The following is a 19101-nucleotide window of genomic DNA, read 5'->3' on the forward strand; positions in this document are numbered from 1 at the left end:
GCGCACCTGACCCGTGACGTCACTTCCTTCTTGAGTTCGATAGCTATCTTGTTCATCACTGGTAAGCATTTCAATTTTCCTGTTCAAAAGGAAGCTTAATAAGCATCAGACTTAAAGTATTTGTTCTAGTATAGTCGTAATATATCGTATTCCTTCAATAATTGAACAAAAACTTTCAAAATATATCAGTGAACTGAAATGTCACAATGGATGAACATTCTTAGAATGCCATAAATTTGACATAATTTCATTTTTACCATGTTTTCTTATTTGCCAACCCATTAGTTTGCTGAATGCACTTTGCAACTCTTTGAGTAATCTTTTATTCTTTTAATAATGATGCTATATACATGCATGATACGTCGAATGGTTTGCAGACTTTAGCCATTTATTCAATGAACTAACATGACTAAGGTTAATCCCTTTTCTGAATCCCAAGCAATTTCAGACTTGGCTGCCCACAGAAAATTGCGCCATACTCACTTGTAGGTCATTTCACCTCTGCACAGGGTCAAACACCACCAAAGTCTTTAAAATGCCACCTAACACCTTGAGCACATTAGTTATATTCTTTTGAATGAGGATGAAGAACATGATCATGATGATGAAGATTATTTTTACACATATTAAAAAAAAAGAAGAAGAAGAAATAATTTATAACTGGAGAATGAACATAAACAGTCTTCTGGTTTTAAACTTTCAGAATAACAATGTTATTGTTGTTCATGTTGTGAAAATATGGCAGGTAATTAAAACACCATTTCACTTCAAACATTGTCAAAAAGAGGGGGGGGGGGTATTTTTTTTTTATCCTAAAAAAAAATATTCTGATCCCCATTTTAGGCCTGATGAAGACAAATATTGTAAGCAGAAGACGAAAATTTTTAAATGAATGAAATGGTAGCTTCCTCATTATGATTATTTCACATGAAATAAAATGTTTTTACTTTTACTTTCAAATTTTTTTTTTTTATGCTTAAGTATAAGGAAGTGTACATGTGGAAGTGAGCAGTTACAAAATGTACATGTACATGTATAGGCAAATTATTTTTTTTCCACGAAGGGGGCATTCAGTTTTAGCTTGTCCGTCCTTATGTCTGAATGTGACATTGTCCAAAAATTTGTTTCCGTTCACTAACATTAGTTTGCCTTCAAACAAATGCTATGAAATTAAACTTATACATAATACTTCTTCCTAAATCTGATCAAGTTTGAGTTTTTGTGACATCACTTTTACTTTTCAGAATTATGTCCCTTTACAAATTGAAAATGCTGATTTTTTTGTTTTTATTCTCTCAAGTTTAGTTTGCCTCAAACAATTGTTGCAATAACTTTACAAACTGTTTATTTCAACAAAACACAGATATACATTTGTAATTGATTGATTGATTGTTGGTTGCTTAAAGTCCAGTAGCAAATATTTCATGCATGTTCAGGGCGAGAAAAATTTAACAAAAAATACAATAGGTAGGTCCTGTTTACATTTTTACGTTGTGTCTCCGTTGTGTCGTTTGTTTTCTTCTATATTTGAGTGTGAATTCACATTACTATAAGACGTGTCACGGTACTTTTCTATCCCAAATTCATGTATTTGGTTTTGATGTTATATTGATTATTCTCCTCGGATTTTGTCTAATGCTTAGTCTGTTGCTATGTGTGTTACATTTGAATGTTGTGTCATTCTCCTCTTATATTTAATGCGTTTCCCTCAGTTTTAGTTTGTTTTCCTGATTTTGTTTTTTGTCCATAGATTTACGATTTTTGAACAACGGTATACTACTGTTGCCTTTATTTAATGTTATATTAGAGGTGAATTACAAAATTTTCAAACTGCAATACTATCAAAGGTAATAAAAATAATAGAGATGGACCGTTTCAGACACATACTATTAAGGGGAAAATTCATTCAAAACATTATCATTCATTGTTTTAGTGCATTTAATAGAAAAAAAGAATTTTGTGGCAAATAAAACCAAGATTTTTGTAAAAGATCCACAAACTTTAATACAGAGATATTTGATACATTTCTTAAGATACCTTTATAATAAGTTGAGGTGATTGATTGATTATTTGGTGTTTAATGCCACTTATATAATTAGCACTGTTCAGTATTGTGTTTTTTAGTGTTGGTTGATTTTAAGTGGTGAAGGAAGCAGGAGCTCCTAATGAGAAAAACTAATATTCCTAGTCAATTAAGATTGTAGTTAAGCTGCCACTTGGGGGAATCAAACTTCCAACCTCTATATTAACAGGCTAGTGACACAGTATACATAGACAGTACATTATGATTACTTAGAATTACTAGGCCAGCGAAACCCCTTATTTTAGATGAAAAATACAACTTATGTTATAATAATGACTTTTTTGTCCTTGGATAATAGTTGTCCATGTAGTCTGATTTTACTTAAAATGTAAGATTTAATTGGTTGATTTCAGAGTCATAAAACATGCTACATGTTTTTACATTCAATAGGCCACACCTTAGCTATAGTTCATTGCAAATGTTTCCCTCCTGTTATGGAGAAATTAACATTTCAATAAAAAGTCATCCCTAATCCTTGTTTTCACAGGCATTCATCTATAGCATAGCTATCTCTCATGGTTGATTGTAAATTCCCATGATTTTTTTTCTTAAATCATAGAAGTATTTTATTTTGATGAAACCTTAAATCCTGCTGTTAGCATGGTAGTCTTTTGGCATGTAAGCAGAACTCTTGTTTTGTTGGAGGGAATTGAAAAGAGTACCAACAAAACCAACTTAACCAAGGTGATGGTACTGTGATATGCATGCTCATCATAATTAGGGGTGTGTAATTGGTTCAACAACTTTTATTCAGGTCTAAGAGTTTTGAATGAGTTGCAACTTTTTGGAGTATAAGGAAAGATGATTTTGCTCATGTATAAATGTATCTGAATGGGATGACAGGTATTTTAAGGGAACATTTTAATATCTTGGGTCGTACATGTTACTTTTGTATACATACATCCTACTGTCATGTAGCAAAACACTTATCTTGCTCAGCATGTTGTTTTAGTACAAAGCAAAATATATTCACCTCACACATTACATGTATTTCGATCCTGAATATTGATGAATAGTTCCAACTTGATGTCAAGCAGCCAACAAATTTTCATTACCATAGACATTGATAGAACGAAAACAACTTCTATAAGATATCTTTCAGGGACATTTGTTTAGATACTTATACCATGTATACATATTTTTAGTTTTACTCAACAAATGTCATTTATCTATATAGCTAACATACATAATTCCTCTCGTAAAACCCTTGAATCTCTTTCATAAATCCTTCACCCAGAGTACCATTAACAGATACACTGTATGTACAAAATGTATGGCTCTTGGTGCAAATGTGCAGTGGTTTAAATGCTGCATGTTTGCTTCCTGTATCATGACCATGATTTATCAGAGGTTGCCAACAACATGCTTTTTTAAACTTCATTTTTATGCCCCCTTCCGTTGCGGAGGAGGCATTAAGTTTTACCCTTGACTTTAAGTATGAACGTAAGTCTCAAAGTTGGTTTCTGTTCTCTAACTTTATTGTACTTATAAATAAATGGTGAGAGAGGGGCAAACAAATACAAAATGATAATAAACATACTTAATATTGGCCTCATTGTATCCCCATAAAATTTGAGCAATGTTTAGTTCTTGTAATAATCAAAAGCTCTCTATTAGGTAGTTTTAAAGACTTTTTTTAATTGTTATTCCAGACTATTCATCTTTTTTATAAACATTTTGACTAGTTGTCACTTGTGTACTGTAGACCATTTGTTTTCACCTACTGTTGGTGATCTACGTGTAAAATTTAGTTACAACTGTATCTCTTGATTTTTTAATTGTTTTAGAGTTATTTAACCTTATTTTTTATAATAATGGCATATCATAGCTAATTAAGAAGCACTTCATTTTCTTCAAGAAATATGCAAATGTTCTAGATCTGCCTTATAGAAATCTAGAAAAAATTTGATTCTATTTATTAACCAAGTAAGTATAGTTACACAAAAAACGCAAGCTCTTAAATTTGTACATTTATATAAGTGCATCATATCATCAATCATAGAAGACTCTAGTAAAGTGTATCATTATCTACGCATTTGTAACTTTGTACTGTTGTCATGATTGTACATACATGAAACATAATACTATTATTTATTGCAGGCTTAAGTGGAAAAATAGGATCGTAAATCCTTATAATGCCCCTGTTTGGGAAGTCACAGAAGAGTCCCCAGGATGTGGTTAAGTCCCTAAAGGAGGCTCTCCTTGCTGTTTCCAAGGGAAGTACAGGGGAAAAGAAAGCTGATAAGGTATGAAGTAATTTGAGCATGTAGTGAAGTCTTTTAAGATGAATTGAATGTCAAACCTTTAGCTTATCACTTGTAACGGACAAGGAAGTATTGCATTTCAAGTTTTTTGTTTTTTTGTTACTTTTAAACATGTTAAATAATTTAAAAGTATTTGGTGAGATCAAATTATTGAGTATTTTTTTTTTTTACTTTTTTTCAACTGAATAGGCAATGATAGGTGTTCTGCAGAAGCTGTCATTTTGCATTCTTTACATATTTTTTTTTCAACATGTTAAAAGTATGAAAATTTCCTTACTATACTGGGTATATTTCACCCTAACATTTTGTGTTATCAACATCAACATACATGTTTACTTGTGTAGATCTTGGTACAAATACATTGAATCAAATACTGTACGTGCTGTATTAGTGAAAATTTCATACATGTATGTTTATAAATCAGGTTTTCTATTATAAAGACTTATCCTAATAGTTATAAAGCTGATTCAACTGTAGGAGTGCCACAACAATGTTTATATAATACACTGTTTCATGGTGTGCTATAAATGTTAACATTATGGCAGTGGTCAAGGAAGAAGGATCATAAAGTTATTTCAAATAATGTTTGAAGTGATGTCACTGTCCAACATTGAATAAAGACATGTGTTTTTGTTGAACATACAAAATGTATATATATATATTACAGTGAATTTGTATAATCAGGGATTATGTAGAATCACTAAATTCATTAGTTATTATACATAATCTCTGAAGATGACCAGTGCTGAAAACTCTATTTCGCTGTGAACGTGCCGTAAAATCTGATTCGAAAAGGAGGACATGTCTTTTTTTAATGTTGATTTTGTGATAAAAACAGATGTGAATTTGATAGATACATGTATGCCTGTAGAAAAGCAGGGCAGGTATGTAATAGTTGATGCCATCCAAATTTAGTTTGTAAATAAAGTAAGTTTTTTAAAATTATTGTGCATAACATTTAACTTCATTCATACAATCGACGAACATTTATCAAACAATTGTATGCAAAAAAATAGTTTTAATGACAATTTCATTTTATTTCATATTTTTAACCTAAAAACAAATGCTGAAACAATCCGGTAAAAAGTATAACAATTGTGCCATTTAATATTTTCATACTGACTTCATCAACCCTCCCTTGTGGGCTTGCTTGATATTATTAATACTGATAAACTCAGTATCAAAAAGGGCTCGCTTGATATTTTTACTGATATGGTCAGTATTAAAAACAAAAAATTTATTATTTTTTATATATTTTGATATCATTTAATTATATTGTGCTTATCATTTAATTATATCGTGTTTAACATTTCAATAATTTTGTATCTATTATATTTATATATTATCATTTTATTATGCCTAACGTTTTAACATATTAAGGTTTTTATTTTGTTATATTACGGTTAACTTTTGATACATTTTAATATGTTATATATTTTGATATCATTTCTGATATTTTGTATAATCCCTGATGTTTTTTCTAGTGATTATACACAATCCCTGAAAATTTTAGTGATTATATATACATGTAATCCCTAAACTAACCAGTGATTATACATAATCCCTGAAAATATATGGGATTCTACATAATCCCTGATTATACAAATTCACTGTAACATATACACATGTATACATTATACATGTGTATAACCTGTATAAATATATTGTTTACTGGATTACATGAACAGACTATGCGAAATACGTCGGACCGTCGGACAAATCCGGTGAATAATGGATCGGTCTGGTAAAATTTTGTTGAATTCCGGTCCGAATGTCCGGTGTTTTTTTTCATGGAACATTCTAGCAAAATTGCAAAACGATCTCAAATTCATTTTCATCTTTATTATTCACCACAGCGATGTTTATTTTGTTCAACCGCTAGCTTTATACCGAACATCGACAACCAGTAATGTGTAAATCCGGCTAAAAACATATCTGACTGTCAAAAACAACAATGGATGCCATCATTGGCACAACCGGAAAGGTAAAGAAAACCGGATCAGATTCTGGGAACGGATAAGGATAATTCCGGGTTTGCCGATTTAAATACAATAAATGAATAAACATCCAAGCAGATCACAAAATTTAGCTATGAAATATAACCACAAGAATTGAAAACCAAAAGATATATGAAAAAGAAAGAAGAAACAGGAAATAATATTTTATACAGAAACTCTAGTAAATTATGTTTAGTTCACAAACATTGTCAAAATCCAATAAAATGGGACATTACTCTTCACTGAAATGCATTCAAGCAATTGTGCACAACTTTCATAACAATATCCCCTCTTGTTACATCATTTTGTTTTAATTTTTGCATTTCGGGGAGGAGTAGGGCACAACAAAGTCATATGTTTGTTGTTTTTTGTCGGATAATATACAATTAGATGTAAAAAAAAATTGGTCTGGTAAAATTTCATTCGGTCTGGTAAAGCTAGGATGCTTACCAGACCGAATGTCCTGTAAAAATAAAATTCATTCGCATAGTCTGCATGAACATGATTGTTTCTTAAATTCTTAGAATAAACTGCATATATACATTGTATAGTTTTCCATAGCATACATCATTGTACATGTACATGTTGAAGTTTTAAAAATAAATAATATAAGTAAAAAATTATAAATATAATACAACTGGTTTAATAGTTCATGTCTAGTGACAGTTACATTGTACATGTACCTGTTTCCACTGTCTACATCCATGCACATGTAAACATGACAATATTAATATTACATGTACTAATTAAGTCTTACATTGTAATCCTTCTTTTAAAATAATAAATGTATGTGTGCATATCTATAATATTTTTGTAAATTATTATTATTTTTTTTTGCAGGCAACAGAAGATATTTCCAAGAATCTTGCCCATATAAAAGGTATCCTGTATGGAGTGGGGGACCAGGAGCCTCAGACTGAGCTAGTGGCCCAGCTGTCACAAGAAATGTATAATCACAATATGTTGTTATTGCTTATAATGAATCTAGCTAAGGTGGATTTTGAGGTAATTATTCTTTCTTAGATCACCTTGGCCTAGCCATGTTATCTTTTTGCACCAATTGGCATTTTTTTTCTTAGAAAAACACTGAACCAATCTCAAACAAATGTTTGAAAGTTTGCCAAGGGGTAAAGAGAAGAAAGGTCAGAATTTCAAAACTTGTGTTCATTACATCTCCATCTATGTTAGTGAGGAAGTTTTTAATATTTTTTGTTGATTTTCTTGAATTGAAAGCTATTATTGACATGACAGAAATAGTAAAAAAAAAATCTTATAAAGTAATACAAGATTTAGGAAATGGCAATTTGACTGAAATCATCAAATGCCCTTGAATGAAGATTTTGAACATTTTTACCTATTATCTTGGTAAGTTCAATACATACATGTAGACAGAAACTATTAAAAAATGAGCATGTCAAGATTTACAAATTACATAAACCAGATGGATGAGTTCCATTACAAATACAAACAATTAACTGTATATATATTCTAGCATGTTGATGATGTGTTTTTCTTTTAACAGGGCAGAAAAGATGTGGTTCAGATCTTCAACAACATGTTGAGAAGACAGATTGGTTCCCGTGCTCCAACTGTAGAACATATATGTTGTAAACAGGATATACTATCAGAATTAATGAAAGGGTGAGTAAAATGTTAACATTTAAACCTGTAATAAACCTTTTGAACAAGTTACTGTTCAAAAGTTATGCCATTTTACAAATGGAAAAATTTATGAATTTTTCTCTTAAATTCTCAAACTTAAGTTTGCCGCAACAAATTGTTATGAAACTTATGCACATTGATTATTACATGTACCACAAAACTCAGGTGAAGTACAAAATTGGGTAGCAGCATCTTTATCCTGCTTGAGTTGTGTCTCTTTATATATGTTATATTAATTCCATTTTACTAGTCTGGGGAAAAGGACAAGTGGCGAACGGTGCATTCCTCTTTCTTGACGGTCAAGTGACAAAATAATGATAATTCTGGTGTTTCATCCTTAGATGTGTTGACACTAAGATTTGTCCATTGTGTAATTATATTGCAATTTACCTTCTTGAAGTCTTCAAATTCATAATCAGTTTACTTTACCCATTATGGTCCAAATTTATTAAACTGATGAGTACTAATAATGTAAAAGAATTGTGTAATTTAGGTAAATTTATATTTAGATCTTTTAAGCTTAGATCTGAAACATTAAAATAATGTTGTTTATCATTACAACACAAGCTTCTGCTGTCACATAGTCTGTGTTTATGTATGTATTATATGTATTATTGATGTTGATATAATTGTAAACCTATAGTTTATATAGACTTTGGTAATAAAGATATATATTAATGAAATATTTTTTTAGAAACTTCATTTTTGTACCAAAGTCATATCTAATTGACCAAACAGAAAATACTGTATGCAATTTTTGGCATGAATTGAATTTCTACTTTCAGTTATGAGAATCAAGAAGTTGCACTGAATTGTGGACAGATGTTACGTGAATGTTGTCGCTCAGAAGAACTAGCTAAGATTTTATTATCTTCTTCACAGTTTTATAAATTTTTTGACTATGTAGAAGTTTCAACGTTTGATATTGCTTCAGATGCATTTTCTACATTTAAGGTATTATTAAAATAAGTAAATATTTATTCAGAATTATGTTTTACATCACAATCGAAACCTCGTTATTTAGTAATTCTTCTTAATGAAAGGTAATTTATGTTACTTCAATTTAATTTTTTTTTGAAAGACATATTAAGTCTTCTGGTTTTTCACACTTCAATCAATGCTCTATTAGTTTTGGGAATGACTGACAGTTCACAGAATTCATATCAGATGCTTGAAGTATGCTTGAAGTATGCTTAATTAAGTAACAGTCCAGAACAATCATGAAGAAAAACAAGCAAAACAAATTGCCTGTTGCATCAGATATATTGTTCATGTTGTTGGAAGCCTAGAAGCATGAGAAAGATTACCGACAGTAACTAAATGTGAAAATTAAATTTTGAACAATTTTAGAAGCAGACTGACTTAAATTGTTTTATATATTGACTAATACATTTATTTACCTTTTCCAGGAGTTATTGACAAAACACAAAATGTTGTCATCTGAATTTTTAGAGGCTAATTATGACAGGATATTTGATAATTACCAGTCTTTGTTAAATTCTGAGAATTATGTGACAAGACGGCAAGCACTCAAGGTAAGTTTTCACCTGTTATTCTCCAATACTCCTTCAAATATCCAGATACAACCACAAGATAACTCACATCTGACATCCAATATTTTATAATATCTTTTCTCAATATTTGTTATTAGAAATTACATGTTTTTTTATTCATAATTTTTTTTTTCAGTTTAGAAAGTTACAAATTTTGTGTAAAGCCTTGTTTAAATTCTGAAGATCATGTGTTTATGTATAGCATATATATTTTTTGTTGAAATACAATGTAACACGTTAATCTTTTCCTGTAGTAGAATAGAATTTTATTCTGGGGTCATATCATAATTTTGATTTTTGTTTATCAGAGTTATGTCCCTTTTACTTATAAATCTGATATAAATAAAAGCTGTTGACAAATGGTATTTTTTGCTAAAAAAATTGAAAACCCATGTATGTCTGCATTAATTCTCTTGTATGACTGAATACATTTTTGTGAGACTGCAATCAACATCAAAATTAATAAAAGCCATTCAACATACAGTTTTGACTGTTCCTCTAGTATCTTTTGCTTCTCTTTTTCAACAATAGACAGTGTTTATCTCTTGAACCTACTTTTGACCTTTAATCTTTTGTTTAAAACAGGTGAGAATATTCACTTTCGAGACCCTCTTGTTAAATGTTTAAAAAATAAGGCAAATGTCTCATTAAGTCATTTTACAGATATTTCATCGATTGTAAATAATATGTTGTCAATTCAACTCATTTGACAATGAAATATATTAATCAAAACATTTTAATTTTTTGGTCGTATATTGCTATCACGTTGGCGTCGTCGTCTGCGTCGTCGTCGTCGTCGTCCGAATACTTTTAGTTTTCGCACTCTAACTTTAGTAAAAGTGAATAGAAATCAATGAAATTTTAACACAAGGTTTATGACCACAAAAGGAAGGTTGGGATTGATTTTGGGAGTTTTGGTCCCAACATTTTAGGAATTAGGGGCCAAAAAGGGCCCTAATAAGCATTTTCTTGGTTTTCGCACTATAACTTTAGTTTAAGTGAATAGAAATCTATGAAATTTTGACACAAGGTTTATGACCACAAAAGAGAGGTTGGGATTGATTTTGGGAGTTTTGGTTCCAACAGTTGAAGAATTAAGGGGCCAAATAAGCATTATTCTTGGTTTTCGCACAATAACTTTAGTAAAAGTGAATAGAAATCAATGAAATTTTAACACAAGGTTTATGACCATTAAAGGAAGGTTGGGTTTGATTTTGGGAGTTTTGGTCCCAACATTTTAGGAATTAGGGGCCAAAAAGGGCCCTAATAAGCATTTTCTTGGTTTTCGCACTATAACTTTAGTTTAAGTGAATAGAAATCTATGAAATTTTGACACAAGGTTTATGACCACAAAAGAGAGGTTGGGATTGATTTTGGGAGTTTTGATTCCAACAGTTTAGGAATTAAGGGGCCAAATAAGCATTGTTCTTGGTTTTCGCACAATAACTTTAGTATAAGTAAATAGAAATCAATGAAATTTTAACACAAGGTTTATGACCATTAAAGGAAGGTTGGGTTTGATTTTGGGAGTTTTGGTCCTAACAGTTTAGGAATAAGGGGGCCAAAGGGTCCAAAATTGAACTTTGTGTGATTTCATCAAAAATTGAATAATTGGGGTTCTTTGATATGCTGAACCTAACTATGTATGTAGATTCTTAATTTTTGGTCCCATTTTCAAATTGGTCTACATTAAGGTCCAAAGGGTCCAAAATTAAACTTAGTTTGATTTTAACAAAAATTAAATTCTTGGGCTTATTTGATATGCTTTATCTAAATATGTACTTTGATTTTTGATTATGGGCCCAGTTTTCAAGTTGGTCCAAATCAGGATTCCATATCAAGTATTGTGCAATAGCAAGAAATTTTCAATTGCACAGTATTGCACAATAGCAAGAAATATCTAATTGCACAATATTGTGCAATAGCAATTAATTTTCAATTGGAGTTATCTTTCTTTGTATAGAATAGTAGTTGATAATATATGTTGGAAATTTACCAGACATGACTATGATGTCATTTTCTATTTTTATTTGCCAATAACTTTATGTAAATAACTTCATTGGAAATTTGCCAATATACAATTTTGCTGATGAAGCTTTTTTTTTCCTTATCTTATCTAAAATGTTTTTAGATAATGTATGTTGGACATTTGCCAGACATGACTATGATGTCATTTTCTATTTTTATTTGCCAATAACTTTATGTAAATAACTTCATTGGAAATTTGCCAATATAAAATGTTGCTGATGAAGTTTTTTTTATTGTTTTATACAATAAACAATGTATATTCACTTTTACTACCAACCAATCTTTACCATTCAGTGATAACAAGCACTTTATTTTACATTTTAATATTTTATGATGTATTTAAAAGAGTAGTTATTGTTGCAAACTCCATTAGAAATTTGAATTGATATCAGTTTTGGAAAAAGGGAAACGGGGATGTGAAGAAAAAAAGGGGGGGGGTTAAATTTTTCTCATTTCAGATTTCATAAATAAAAAGAAAATTTCTTCAAACATTTTTTTGAGAGGATTAATATTCAACAGCATAGTGAATTGCTCAAAGGCAAAAAAAAACTGTGTCAGAAACCTATGCTGTGTCAACTATTTAATTTTAGATTTAAAAAGTTTGAAGAAGAAATCTTTAATTGATTTGTAAAATCTTGACATTTGTTTTGTGTAAAAAAAAACCATGTAATGTCAAAAATTTGATCACAATCCAAATTCAGAGCGGTATCACGCTTGAATGTTTTGTCCATACTTGCCCCAACTGTTTAGGGTTCGACCTCTGCGGTCGTATAAAGCTGCGCCCTGCGGAGCACCTGGTTTTAACATGTTTAAAGACAAATTGAATTTTAAAAATATATGTATCTAATTGATGCTATGTCATTGTTCATTTTTGTAGTTTACTCTTTTTTGTTTTTACAACAAAGAATTTATTTTTGAAAAATTACTGACCTAAAAATGTTCTTTCCGTCATATGATTTTGCTACATGACTGCTTAAAGCACTCCCCTTTAAGCAGTCATGTAGCAAAATCATATGACGGATAGAAATTTTTTAGGTCAGTAATTTTAAGTGTGAATAATTATGAAGCCTTGGGTTGCTTTACATTTTCAGCAGCTTTGTCTTATAGTCTCAAGAGCCTTTAATCAAAAAGATACTACTGTTATCATTAAAAAATCTTAAATATGAGATTAAATTATTTTGATAAATGGATTTAATATTAACAAAAATGATATATCATACAGCTTTAATGTGAAAAAAATTATAATTTTGAAATTTTTTAAAAGATTTTTGTGCTACATCATGACATTCAATTTTAATTTATAATTAACTTTAATCTTTAGTGCAAATTAACCTAACACATAAAAACATTTCTTCAAAGTACAAATGACAATTACTATAGCAACGGAAGTGAGTTTCAGAGGGGTAGCCTTAATGGAATTCATGTACCATGGAATGTAGGAAGAGACTTTAAAAAGGAAAAAAAAATAATTTCTATAAAATTCAGAAATATTTGACAGCCAGTTTTTATTTTGTGCAAAGTGCCTGCCACATGATAGGTTTCTCTAAATAAAACATTGCATTGTAAATTTGATGTGATAATTTCTGTGCAGCATTTCCTGAAATCACTACAAGTTATATGTTTTGCTACTGACCAGGTAGTGACCACCTAATCAATAGGGGTAAGCTGAAGGAGGAATCTCCTATACATTTTACTTACTCTCTATGGTCAGTAGTGAACAGTTTAACAAGTTTTTCGCACGTAGAACTTTTCCTGCCATGTTTGTAGAAAAATAAACACTGAAAAAAAGCACCAATAGATGACATCACCATTAACAATAGACATTACGTCATGAACTCCTTATGAAATTTACTAGCCCCCCTACGGATCCATAGGGGGTCACCAAATGACAGCACTTGACCAATCACAACAACATAATTTACCTATGGTGCAATAGAATAACTTATCATGCATATGTGTATATTGTTCATCATTTGCAATAATAAATTAAGGGAAACATTTCTGAATTTACTGTAATCTGGAGCTTTAGACTGGACTGTTTATGGATTCATGTATATTCTTCCTAACCTATGAATAATGCAATGTACTGAATTATGACAGTTCATTATAATGGTACTGAGTTTCCTAGCTAAAACACCCTTTGGTTTTGGTTTTAAGTAGGTTTGAATTGACACATCAATTGACACATTGAATTGACACATTAATTCAAACATTAGTTGTGTGGTAATTATACTTAAACATATTGTTCTTGGTTATTTGTTTACCGGTATGTGAGTACGGTGTTGTTAGATTATAAGTACTGACTGATTGTGCAGATTTGAATCTGCTCAAAATATAAACACATGCACAATAATTCCCATAAATGTACTTAAAAAAGCAGCTGTAGATAGACAGACAAATTGTCAGACAGAAATTTAGAATTTTTTTTATTACTTTTCGATCAGACACACACTGAAACAGGTAGGCACAGACTGAGAAAGGGACTTTGTGTTTACTGAATACATCTATTTTTTTTTATCATTTTATTTCAGATTTTAGCTATAGAAAGCCATATATTCATGTTTGTTGAAAACATGCTTCATATTTCTTGTGTTTTTATTTTGTAGTTGTTAGGAGAGTTATTGTTAGACAGACATAATTTCACCACGATGACGAAGTACATTTCCAATCCCGATAATCTAAAACTTATGATGAACATGTTGAGGGAGAAAAGCAGAAACATTCAGTTTGAAGCTTTCCATGTATTCAAGGTATGAATTCAATTAGCTTTATTCCTTGACAACTATGATAGCACTTAATGGCCATAAAAAATCATTTATAATAAGGGCTATTCCAGAAAAAAATGTATGGGAGGTTGGAATGCAGTTTTTGTCAGCACCCGCCACCCAGACAATTGTAATTGAGAATTATAGTGCATTATAGTGTGAAAAGTTGCATCACCCATGTATTATTAATATAATGTGCCTTCCAACCTACCCCTCCCATACATTTTTTTCTGGAATAGCCCTAATTAATAAATTTCTCTAATACATTTCATTGTCACAATAAAAAAGCATTATGAAACTGACAATTTACACTCTTCAAAAGAAAGTTAAATCAATATGAATTCATAAATAGTAAGCTATTAACAAAATTAAGTTTCCAGTCAGTTTTAGCACGTTAAAAAGACTGCTTTACCAGTGCTTACATGACATTCAGTCCATTCGAAAGAGCATTTTTCTTCTTTTAAAAAATATCTTCCTCTATGTACACAGAAATCTTGAATGTAACTTTTAGAATAAGATATAAAACAGAATTTGGATACATTGCTTGGTTATAGTTGAAGATATATGTTATAACAGAAAAGAACAAATATGATGTATACTATTCATACAGAACACAAAAGCACTATTTGAACATGATAAAATTAAGAGCAAGGAAGAAAAATGCACATAGCAGTTTAGCTTTGCCATTCTTATGCATAAGTACAAAAATATTGCCTTTGTTAGTCTGGTGTTGTTGGGTTTTTTTTAATTTCGGTTAATTTATATGTTTCTGAGTTAAGTGTGGCATCCATTCCACTCAATTAGTAAACATTTTTGTTTATAGGTCAGGTGAAAAGTGACATGTATTGCACACTTATTTTTATAATATCTAATAATTGAAATCGTAAAAAACTCGCTTGATTGTGACACAATCATAACAACCAATCAAATGAATTTCTGCTCTTCCTCAGGGTTATTGAAAAATGTAAAAATTGTAGCCTTTTATGAGGTCTAAACAAGGGGGTATATGTTCTTTAATATGATCATTTTTTTTGCAGGTGTTTGTAGCAAATCCAAATAAACCAAAGCCAATATTGGATATATTACTTAGGAACAAAGAAAAGCTTGTTGACTTTTTAACGAAATTTCACACAGAACGATCCGATGACGAACAATTTAACGACGAAAAAGCATATCTTATTAAACAAATTAAAGAGCTTAAATCAGTCGACGAGTCATAGTATTCAGTGTTGTGTAACAGGACAAGTGTGCTATAATGTTATATGAGTTGTCTCCCTTCTGATGACTTCTTCAGTATGGAAGGAAGATTTACTCTACAGTTGTAATATATATTTCATGTTTTATTGGACACATAGTGCTATATGTATTTAACAGTAAATCTATTTTCATGTATATATGTATACAGTATGAAAATTTGTTTCAGTATGAAACTTCACATTTTTCATATATGATAAAAAAATTGCTAATTGCAATAGATAAATTTGGAATTACACTCCTGTTGTAGTGAAAAGAAAATGAAGTTCTGATTAAAAGAGAATTATCCATATGCAGACATCACTATTTTTTATCCCATATTTTATCCAATGCTACACATTATTTCTGTTATACAGAATAGAAATTAAAAAAATTAAAAAATTGCCAAAAGCAGACAAAACAGAAAAAAAAGACAATCCTGGGTTTCTGTGATTTTAAGTATACAAGTCCATAGATATTGTAATCTTTATTATTTTTTTATGTTTTTTTCATATTGTTAACTTATGAATTTATAAACTCTTTTGGAAACAATTCCATTGTCACTATTTTTTCTGCATATTTACCACTAATATTGACATAACTCAAAACATTTATTTGTCTAGCCATTGTTGTTATTTTCTCTAAAATTTCCTGTCATATTTAAACAATCTTGGCTTGAATCTTTCTTACAGCATTATCTCTGTTTAAAATTTGTATTCGGTTATTTTAATAAATTCTAATCACAGTTGTTGGTAATAATGAATCTGATGAATTCTGCAAGGCAAAGAAAATTGTATGAAGTTTCAACAATTAGTGTGTACAAGAAATTTGAACTAATATTCAAATTTTAAATTACCCCAGATAAGGAAACCGACAATCAAGACTTTTCTGTCTGCATGGTTATTGTAACTTGATTTATTTGATGTACATTTAGCCCTGTCCATTTTCATTTTCCCACAAGTAGACTATTATAGTGTTGCTTGGGGCCTATCATGCAGTTTACATGCCATTGTTTCGGTTAATTGTCCCTTTCTAAACTATAGAAAATATAACTTTCAATATGATTGTTTCATATTTTAATATGGGTTAACTTCGTCTTCTAAAAACTTCTTGATAAGACTCTTTCATCTGTCTTTGTCTGTTTGGCACTTTAAAATATGAAGATGTGATACTTGCACGGTTAAATTTAATGTTGATTATGGTTCATTTAACAACTACCTGCTAGGATAATACCTATGAAAGAAAGAGACTTCTATCCAAGTTGCATCTGTATTCCTCTTAAAACTGTAAAGGGAGCCTCCAGCAACTGCTTTGAATAAAACATTAGTATTCACATGAATGGATATGATGCTTTTGGTGATTAGGTCAGATTGGCTGGCTTACAGCGTTGTCAGTGCTTTGATTTCTTATTAGTTTAATACTGTTCACAAGCATTTTAAAATTATCTTCAAACAATTTCCTTTCTGAATTTTTTATGAAAATAACCACTTATGCATGAAAAATTCCTTTGAGATTTCCTACCTTTTTGTGTGATATTTTATATTAAAGAGAAAATATTTATGTGATTATATCAAAATATAATAAAGCATAGGTTCATTCTAGTTCTTTTCAGTATTGTGTCCTTTCATGATTGTATGTAAACTAATTAAAATTTGGACATCAAAATTCAATTGACTGTGACTAGATAATATTTCTGTAATTTTACATGGGTCATAACTCATAATACAGTACACACTTCTAGAATCAATTTTGAATTAAAGTTTCACATTTATAATTTATAACATATTTATATAATCAATACTCCATCATAATCAATTTCATATTTTAATTCCCCAAGTTAGTTTTAACATATACAACATTTGATATGAAAGATAAGCTATTATCTCTATGATTTCATCAATACAGGCGATATTTTAATCAGATATGTTTGTGTTTCTATTTGCTGTATATTTTGGTCATTAATATAAAATGCAGGTCATAGTTTGTTTTTATAATGCAATATTTTTATGTTTGTATGCTAAAAAGAGTACACTTATATCATGTTGTAATGTCATTCCAAAGAAATTTCAAATTAAAACTATACTTTATTAAGGTACATTGATTTGATTTATATAAAGATTTAATTTTGATCTTGCAACAGTCTTTGGGTAAATGTTAATAAGTTGTGAAATTGTCAGAATTATCAATTGAAAATGTAATTTATATTTAAATAATGTTTTAGATAGGCATATGTTGGTATTAAAATATTTTTTATGAAATGATGACTTCTTACTAAATACATAGCAAACCAAAGAAATTCCTAGTAAACAAGATATGTTTTCCTTATCTAAGAACCAAATAAATGGTAACCTATTAATAATTGTATCAGTACTATGTTCAAAAGCAGTAAATTGACTAAAAGTCATATCTTTTCCAATTTTGTACAAGTTTAGAAAAGTCATATTTCATTATTTGATTTTCCAAAAAAAAAACAATCCAATTCCAAAAAAAATGTGAGTGAATTCTTATAATTTTGTTTTTAATTTTTAACTTATGTAAACCTTTTGGAATTGCATCTTGCGACTTCTGGTAAACAATGACTCTTTAAGGGGAAAATAATATTACCTCTCTGTTACCATCTAGTGCGAATTTCTTTGTGTTTATATGGTCACAAATTGTGTATTCACTATTTTTAATCAGATATGATATATGTGTGATTAGTTTTCTTGTTTTTCTTGTATCAAAAATTTATCTTAATATGTAGTGGTAAAATCCATTAATTTTGAAGGAATGTCAAATTGTAAATTATTGTACAGTATATTTGTATCAAATATTTTCAATGAAACAGGATATGTTCAATTTTAATTGAACTTAAATTAGTGATGTGTATAGCAGAATGCATTTATTCTCCTATTCCATTAGATTCATATTTTTTTGTAAGCAAAAGATCTTGTCAAGAACTTAGTTGATAATACTTTGCTTTTTTTTTAACATCTACTATTCAACAAAACCTGATCTCTTACTAGTTATATTTGTCCTAACATCTTGAACAGGATAGATCTATAAGATGGTACAGAATATTTTTTCTTGAATATTTCTAGGATATTAATTTCAGTTTGCACAACATTTTCCAGAAAAATCTTCATAAATTTGCTCATGTTCGAAATTTTGAAAACCTAAATGCATAACACATCTGTGCGCATCAAAATAAAAAAGTGAACTCTGAATTATTTATAGTTCTACATAAGTAAAGTTACAAATAAACCATAAGCTTGTAGGGAAAAAATTAATTTGTATAAATGAAACCTTTAGAGGAATTCACCTTTTTGCTAAAGAAAAAATGTCACCTGAACCTGATGCTCGACAACGTTAGATTGACAGTCACACTTGAAGTTTTCTGGAAAAAAGTTGCAACTATTTTATTAAAAACAACTGCAAACAACTTGAAATAATCTGTAATATTTTTTTCTTAATTTAACTACATAGAATAAGTATATATGTATATATTGTTTCAGTTCTGAATGCTTTTGATATTCA

The 19101-nt window shown here is 29.7% G+C and overlaps 1 protein-coding gene across 1 annotated transcript; it reads left to right on the plus strand.

Annotated features, from left to right (window-relative positions):
• On the plus strand, positions 1 to 16195 carry LOC143068623 (protein Mo25-like). Its single transcript, XM_076242829.1, has 8 exons — positions 1 to 61; positions 4184 to 4329; positions 7185 to 7349; positions 7867 to 7985; positions 8792 to 8960; positions 9416 to 9541; positions 14194 to 14337; positions 15390 to 16195. Exons 2-8 carry the CDS (start codon positions 4219 to 4221, stop codon positions 15570 to 15572), a joined length of 1017 nt encoding a protein of 338 aa, XP_076098944.1. The 5' UTR covers positions 1 to 61; positions 4184 to 4218; the 3' UTR covers positions 15573 to 16195.
• The last annotated feature ends 2906 nt before the right edge of the window (positions 16196 to 19101 follow it).

Source organism: Mytilus galloprovincialis, chromosome 3, assembly GCF_965363235.1.
Source record: "Mytilus galloprovincialis chromosome 3, xbMytGall1.hap1.1, whole genome shotgun sequence".
In the NCBI taxonomy this organism is placed as follows: Eukaryota; Metazoa; Mollusca; class Bivalvia; order Mytilida; family Mytilidae; genus Mytilus; species Mytilus galloprovincialis.